General features: G+C 42.3%; 1 protein-coding gene across 2 annotated transcripts in view; it reads right to left on the bottom strand.

The window, feature by feature from the left end:
* Positions 1-4,835: 4,835 nt before the first annotated feature.
* Positions 4,836-8,514, bottom strand: part of LOC131258278 (uncharacterized) — a 45,288-nt gene continuing 41,609 nt past the window's right edge. The window contains exons 2-4 of one of the 2 annotated variants that reach the window (XR_009178037.1): positions 6,795-6,941; positions 6,578-6,696; positions 5,876-6,014 (exon numbers count right to left, since the gene is read on the bottom strand). Coding sequence is in view for 1 of the 2 variants with exons in the window: in XM_058259492.1 (XP_058115475.1) it covers positions 5,297-6,014 (718 nt within the window). In the remaining variant the exon portion in view is untranslated. Of the gene's footprint in view, positions 6,015-6,577; positions 6,697-6,794; positions 6,942-8,514 lie in introns of both variants that reach the window. The other variant, XM_058259492.1, reaches the window with a different exon arrangement.

Here is an 8,514-nt window from a genome sequence, read left to right as displayed (position 1 = left end):
GGCAAGCATTAAAATTGAACGAGGCAAACTACAAATTGAGCAGGGCAAATTAGAAAATTGAGCGGGGCAAAGTAGAATTTCAATGGGGCAAAGTAGAAATTGAGTGGGGGGAAAAATGAAATTGAGCGGGGCAAACATGAAAATTGAGCAGGGCAAACTAGAAATTGAGCGGGGCAAAGTAGAAAATTCAGCGGGGAAATCCGAAAAATCAGTGGGGCAAACTAGAAATTGAATGGCGCAAACTGAAAATTGAGCGGGACAAACTATAAATTCAGCTATGCAAGCAAACATTAAATTGAGCGATCGTAGCATGATACTGAGCTGGGCAAACGATATTTCGAGCAAGCTTAGCATGATATTGAGCTGGGCAAACATTAAATCGAGCGAGCATAGTATGATATTCAGCGGGGTAAACATTAAATCGAGCGAGCATAGCATGATATTACGTAGGGCAAACATTAAATCAAGCGGGCATAGCATGATATTGTGCAGGGCAAACATTAAATCGAGCGAGCATAGCATGATATTGAGCTAGGCAAACATTAAATTAAGCGATCCTAACATAAAATTTATCGAGGCAAACATTAAATTGACCTTATCTACCGTGAAATTGAGCCGGGCAAACATTAAACATTCTCACTTTCATCATTTGGCCAATTACATTCCTAATTAGAATTGTTCTTCAAGATCTTCGCGTAATCCACTAGCCTTGTGGTCAGTTATATTCTACCATATATGACAAGAAGAATCACTTCCAACCACTCATGTGATCATGTCCACTATTTTAGGACATTAGATGAACTATAATCTTTCATTCTTCACCATGTGTCTGGATGACAACGATCATGACATGTTTCTTGTGGCAGCGATCATCCTGACTTTTCAGGATACGTGTTGGTGTTACTTCTGGCTGTTTGATCTGAGTGATGTCACATCAGGTGTAAACAATTTCATCCTAACAGCATATAAACACTACGCTGGCCTACACAAAATTAATGGGAAGCGTTCTATCCCAACTTTTTCCCAAAGTGCAGCCCACCTGAGTTATGGGACAGTCATGATTTCTGAGTTCTAAGGAGAACACGAGGCAACTTACCTTACTAGTTACTATGGGTGGATCTCGTGAAAGTTCTACCCATATGGCTCTCGGTACATGGTTTAGTGTGTGAGTGCACCGTGTATTGCCTGGCCCAAAAGGAAAGAATGCCGACTTACAAGGTGGGCCGATGCGTATGTTGGGTCATCATTGTACGCGCGTGGTCCACACGAATTCTGAGCCACCCAGTTCACAGTCGGGACCGCCTGCTAGACGGACTCGGTTTGCGTAGTGTATAGCAAAGCACCACCATCGTACTCTGTATATGTGGCGGAGCTCTGTGTGCCCCACCACGATGTATGTGTTTTATCCACGTCTTCTGTCTATCTCTCTCTCTTTTTTTTTCAATCTTTTTTGCTCGTATCATTTTAGAGCATGAGCCAAAACCGAGACACATTCAAAGCTCAAGTAAACCACAACATAGTAACAGTGGAGATTTGAATGCCTCATTGAAAACTTCATAGGGTCACAAAAGTTTTGGATCAAATTGATATTTGTGTTTCCGTTCATCTTAGGGCAGATTTGTGTTTTCATTGATTTAGGGCTGTGTAACTTTATGAATAGATTGGATGGCAAACAAACAACATATCATGGTAAGCCTTACAAAGTTTTCAACAGTGTCCCCATTGCTTTTGTAGTGTGGTTCATTTGAGTTTGAATCTGCCTCCTTTTTTAGCTCATTTCCTAAAATGATAGGAGAAATGGACTAGCAGTATGGATAAAACAAGTACATCATGGCAGGGGTACAGAACTTTCCTACGTATACACGGTATCGAAGTTGGTCGTGTCCCAGATCTAGCACGCGCATGACCTGGATGGCTTCTTCAAATATCTCCTCGTGAGAATCGCTACCCATCCACGTTTCAAGATGCACATGCGAGTAGTTACTCCAATGGCGACACAGAAATTAAAGATTGAAATAATAAAATAAAGATTGGCGTCAAAATACGAGACAGTGAAAGGAGAGAAGCATTGGAGTTTGGAATCAGAGTACGCGAATCGACTGTTCCTGTGTTCACATGAACTTCCTGTGGTAGGAAGTTAAGTGGGGCCACAGATATTCCCGTCACAAATCTACTCCGTTCATCAGTTTCTCGGATTCCAAAAATCAGATAGATCCAAAACTCAGGTGAGCCATACAACACGAAACAGCCGAACTTTGCGAGGATACAGAAGTTTTGTACCAGGATGATATTTGTTAGTGAAGTTTCTGAGCTGCGATAATCCATGAACAGTTCAGATGGCATATAAACATTGGGGCGGCTCCAGGAAGGTTTCAATGGTGGACGTTTTCGTTCTCTGTTTGGTGAGATGTGGCCCACCTGACTTTCGAATGTGGCTACTTTTGGACTTCTGTCCTATTGTGATCTTGAGAAACTGATGAACGGTGTGGTTTGTCACGGGCTTTTCTTTGGGACCCACGTAGCTTCCAACTACCGGTCTGTTAGTACATGGTTAGAAGATAACTGATCGCATACTACAACGGCCGTAAGTGAACTTCCAATACAGCCATGAATATCAGATACGTTCAAGAGGTGGGCCACGGCATGATTATCATCTGCTGTGAATAGGTACAGAACGAGGGTAAGTATCTCTGACGTGGGGAAACGATTTAACATGCATGAAATCCACGCCGTCCATCCGTTTTTCCAGCTAATTTGAATTAGATCCAAGTACCAGGTGGACCACACCACGGGAAACAACGGTGAATGAACCCCACCATTAAAAACTTCATGGGCCCCACCGTCATGTTTATTTGCCATCCAACCTGTTGATAAGGACAAACAGACCTGGATGAAGAGAAGAAAAAAAATATCAGCTTGATTCAAAATTTTCGTGGCCTACGACAAGTTTTTAACATCGACTAACCACTGTTTCCTGTGGTGTGGTCCACCTGAGATTTAGATCTGCTTCATTTTTGGGCTCACGCCCTGAAATGGACCGGCAAAACGGATGGACGGCGTGGTGCACCCAGGTCAGGGGGCGCATCGTATTGGGTGAATCGGGAGCCGCACCTAATCCGCTTCCCGCTGTGATTTTTCATCGTGCCCACATCAGATGAATGGACAGCGCATAACAGTGGGACCTACACAACTACTGGGGGATTTCCCATCCAAACAGTTTCCTATGGTGTAGCCTATCTCAGCTTTGGATCATCACGATTTCTGGTTTCCTGAGTGAAAATGAGGCAGGGTACCCGATGAACAGTGGGGATTTTATGAAAGTTTCACCCACGCAACGTTCGGTCAGAGTTGCGTACCTACCTCCAGTTATGTTCATGTACCTAACCGAGGTACACTCGCGCGGTCCCAACGAAAATCAGGCCGATCCTCATTGTCAAGCCGCTGGTAGGACTCGGTGTATTGGTCTGGCCCACCAAACGACCTGATCTTCAAGGTATGGCCCACCTTTTCACGGATCCGATATTCTGCGCGTGTGTTGGCAGGGAAAAAGACTGAGCGAGGGTACAAGTGAGCTAATGTAAACCGCACAACACATTCGCCAGCGAGACAGACAGGTGCAATATCCAAGCCATCCATCAGAATTAAATGAACAAAAGCACTGTTGTGGAAAAAAAAAAAAAAAACTTATTTCTATATCATGGCAGGCCCACTGAGTGGACAGCCTTTATTTTTCAGCAAGTAGCATCTACACGATAAGGTTGATATGATGGATGGCTTGGATATTTCATTTGTGTGCCGCGTTGAAGCGTGTATCAGTAACCCTATTCACGGTTCGGGCGACTGTATAAACGCAATGGACGCGGATTGCGTCCTACCCCTTCTCCAGCTGGGAATGGGCAGGAGCTTTGAGTGACCACCGTGATGTATGGGTCTTATCCACACCGTTCATCCATTTTTTCGTATCAGTTTAGGATATTAACCTAAAAATGAGACAAATCCGAGACATATGTGGACTACAGTGGAGATTAAACACTTACAGTTGCAAACTTCTTTCGGTAGAAGTTTTGGATGGAGATGATATTTGTGCTTTCTCTTCATCCAGGTCTATTTAACTTTTCAACGGTGAGAATCATTATCACCACTGCTTCCTGTGGTGTGGTCCACTTAAGCATTGTATCTGCCTTAATTTTTTTTTGTTTATATCTTAAAATGATACGAAAAAAATGGATGGATAAGAGCCATACATCACGGTGGCCACTCAAAGCTACTGTTCGTTCCCAGCTGGAGACGGGCGGAGGTAGGACGCAATCAGCGTCCACAATTTCATCAACCACTGTCACCCAGCTGACAATGAGGGGTTATTTGATGTTCTGGAAGAGTATAATGATTAATACACAGGCACCCACACGTCTCGTAAATTAGATTGCGTTGAGTTTGCCCAAAAATCAGATTGGTTTACGCATTTAGAATCCCTGATTTGTGTACGCATGTCAGTTGAAATAGGAATATTGGATATTTTTCATTTCTAAATATTCACCGATCCAATATTCAGAAGATTAAATAAGGGTAATTTTTAGCTCATGATATATCTAAACTGAGATTTATCATTTGGACGGTTTAATTTATATTAATTACATGCCACGTATCCAATTCTTAAGTGCTTGTGTATCAATCATCATACTCTGACGGAGTATCAAAGTTTTTCTCTTTAACAACACTATTCTGAATGCAGAAAAAAGTAGTTTTTTTCTGATGCATGACCGTCCAGAAGCATGCATACTGCCAAATACACGTGTCACAAAAGCACCTCAACCCAAACAAAAAGCCTGACCAGATGAACAATTCATTTGTTGAATTTAGACCATTGATTGTCTACTGATCAGATAATTCGGGATTATCCTCTACTAAGAGTTTTGGGTGGTGGCCCATCTACGCAACGCCGATAATTTAAACCATCTGGATTGGAATCCATGTATGCCACGTGTACAGTGGCTTCGTGCAAGTGTGTGGATTGCCATGCTCTACCAGAGTATCAATGTTTCATTTTTCAGAAACCGAACACACCTTCTGCATCACCTCTGCACTACTGCTACTGCTTTCTTCACTGCATTGCTGCTCCACAACAGAGAGAGGCTTGTGTTGCTTCCATCAATGGACATATACCATAACCAGAGAGAGTAGCTTTTTTTGCTTCCATCAATGGACATATACCACAACCGAGAAGAGAGAGAGAGAGAGAGAGAGAGAGAGAGAGAGAGGAGTGGCTTGTGTTGCTTCCATCAATGGAGAGATAACATTACCAAGAAGGAGAGGTGCAGGGAGAGCCAGAGGTGGAAGAAGAGGCCACATTGCTGTCGGTGGTGCCGCCACTGACAGACGCAACAAGGGATCGGCTGTCCATAAGAGTGACTGAAGCCGCGTTGACGGGAAGCTTCTTCATTGGCGTCAACGGTGGGGTGAAAACACAAGCTGAAGGGGGCGACATCGACTCTGCATTCTCCTCCATGTCCGAGCAATCTTCCCTTTCCAAATGGGAAGGGGACGTGTCCGGTGTCTGAAAAGGCGTACTCTCAATCCAAGCTTCCCCATCATATATGGGATTAGATATGCAAACAAAATGCTCGGCAGCAGCTGCCCCACTGCCTCTATCACTGCCAATGCCAGCGTATTCTTCTTCCACTGCCTCGATTTCTACCTGCAATGAAGTAGACTTCTTTTGAAAGGGAGGCGAACGACAAGGTAGGAGTGGTGGAAGCTGAGTTTGGGGCGATGTAGAGATGAGGCCAATGAGATGGAGGCTAGTACTTGGTTGGTAGCAGCATTCTAGCTGCTCTGCTTCTTCTTTGTTGCTAGCGAAGAATAAGCTTCTTGGAGGGGAACGAAGGACTCCTTGGGTGTAGGCGCTGCTGCTTGGATAGAGCGGGTTGGAATGAGGGGTTGTGTTCTCCTTTGATTCTTCTTCAGCTGGCTTCTGATGAGCGGCGGCATTGGAGTTGGTGGTTGGGAGGCGACGCCTGCGGAGGAAAGAGCAGTAGAGCTCAGCTAGTAGAACAAGGACTAGTCCCAACACTATGAAGAGGCTCAAACCCATTATCAGCATAGCTCCCATCACTAGCTTAGACATGCGAAACGGTGGTGGTTTCTGTTGTCTCCCCTTCTGCGGCAGAGTGCTTGAGCTTGGCTGTTTTTTCACTCTCACACACACACACACACACACACACACACGCAGAGAGAGAGAGAGAGAGAGAGAGAGAGAGAGAGGCTGGTGGGTTTATCATTCAGTTACTTATTATAAGAGGGGCAGACAGCCTTTCGTTTTTTATTTTATTTTTGGCGGGAAACCTTTGCAGATAGTCACTGGGTGTATTTGGGGTTTTGTGGGTTTCTGACATTCAAAGGTTATTTTGGTCTTCTAACAAGGTGTACCTACTGTCTTATTCTTGTACCCAGATAAAAGGGTCTGCGTCCTTTTAGAGCATGTGGTTAACTGTCGTGCATCAATTTTTTTTTTTCTTGATTAAAGTGGATGTTCACAATTCAATCATCAGCATTGAATGGAGATCTCCGGGGAACTTACGCAGGAAGATGCCAACAGAAGACTGGAATTTGTCTCTCTGAAAGCTTTTGGATCCTAGAGAATAACAGCCTCCCAGTAAATGTCTTGCATCAACCGCAGCTACATTTTGAAGCTACCTTCTTGACAAACAAACAATAAAAAATTGAGCAGGTTAGATGCAAGGAAAGGGAACAAACTCACCAGGAATTGTATTGAGAGTGAACATGTAGGTTTTCACCACTTGATTTCTAGTTTATTCCAGAGCATTCCTGTATCTGTCTGCAAATTTACATCTCAGCGGACACATGTCTGGCAAACCAGCGAATCTAGCAGCTGTAAACTACAGAATTGACATCAACACCCTGCTTTCTGGAGGACATCCCCTCTACAAGAAAAACAAACAAAAAGAAAACACAAGGAAGATCTATATCATGATTTATTCAGACTTAAAGAACAAAAAACAAAAGTCTCTGTTCTCACGAGTGCAAGGACCTGTTTGGGAGCTTGGAAAATAAAAGGAGAATGAAAATTGCCAGAGAGAGAGAGAGAGAGAGAGAGAGAGAGAGAGAGAATATGTTAAAAATAAAATCACAGCATATAAAATGTAGATCTATGTTCAAAGAACTTAGATCTGTGTTTAAACAACATAAATCTATCATATTCCCCAAAGAAATTTTCGAAAAGAAAATAAAAAATGCATAAAAATGGCCCGAAATATAAAAATAATTTAAATCCAATAGAAAATGATAAATCTATGTTTTTTTTATATATAAAAAAAAGATTTACCTAGATCTATCATTCAACTAATTTCCTTAAACCACGGCACACATTTATTTTTATAATTATGAAGCATGGCTAAGCGATCCTACTCACATTGAACTCAGAGCTCAGGTGGTTTGGCCAATAGTGGGTCAAGGAATATTCAATGGTGAAGTAGGCTATCTTTCATGTGTACAACTAAACACTTTGGTGGTAAGGATTCAAATGCTAGAGAATTCATTTCTAATAGATACTTCTATTAGGAAAAAAAAAAATGAAAATGCCCCAAAAAATCGTATGAAAATACACCCAAAAAAAAAGTTGTAAAATAATTATTCAAGCAATGCATGTGTAACAAGGTATTCCATATCGGTAATGGTGGTAGTAAAACAGCTACCTCCGTTACTGTTAGAATACGGATTGTAATGGCTGTTACAGTTTTTTTTTTCCCTAATAACCTATTTCAGCCCCAGAATGAACTGTTATGGGGCCATTACAAGTCAATTTTTTCGTATTCATATGCGCATTGGTCTAACAAATACACGTATGCCGTGTTGATGCCAATATGAACCAGTTTTTTTTCTTTTCTTTTCTTTTCTTGACAGGTCAATATAGACCCTTACCATGAATCGTACCATGCCATTATGGACATGATATATGGCCGTATCGGCTGATATAATACCGATACCCATAGCAATGTTGCAAGCTAAATGTTTACTTCGTGCACACCAAGAGTACACCATGTTCCAATATCAATGGACGAGGGTTTGAATCCTAACATGAATTTCAAAATGGGATCTTCAAATCCGATTCCATTCGAAATGAATGTTAGGATTCCAACCATTGTTCAGGTACCATTTGGAAATACACGTTGGACACCCAACATCAGTGGCCAATTGGATATTGGTGAACACCAACTTCTTGTTGTACAATGTCCGCTAAAAACAGGCCTTAAAATTAAATATTCACTCTACAAGGAAATGGTATAATGGCACAAAGTGTGAAGTTTCTGTAGCAGGTTTGGGTGCAGGGGCAGGGAAGCGTCAATTGCAAAATTTTAAGTAAATGTAGCTAAGAAGAGGTAGTGCAGTCTAAGCGTGATTCTAAGCAGGAGTGGCACAGAGGTAGAACATTCATTCTACTAAGAAAATAATTCCAACTGCAAAATTGCGTCCATCAAAACAATTTTGCTGCTCATG

The sequence above is a fragment of the Magnolia sinica genome, chromosome 10, assembly GCF_029962835.1.
Source record: "Magnolia sinica isolate HGM2019 chromosome 10, MsV1, whole genome shotgun sequence".
Lineage (NCBI taxonomy): Eukaryota > Viridiplantae > Streptophyta > Magnoliopsida > Magnoliales > Magnoliaceae > Magnolia > Magnolia sinica.
The sequence above is the reverse complement of the archived record's forward strand: the minus strand, read 5'-3'. Positions and strand labels throughout refer to the sequence as shown.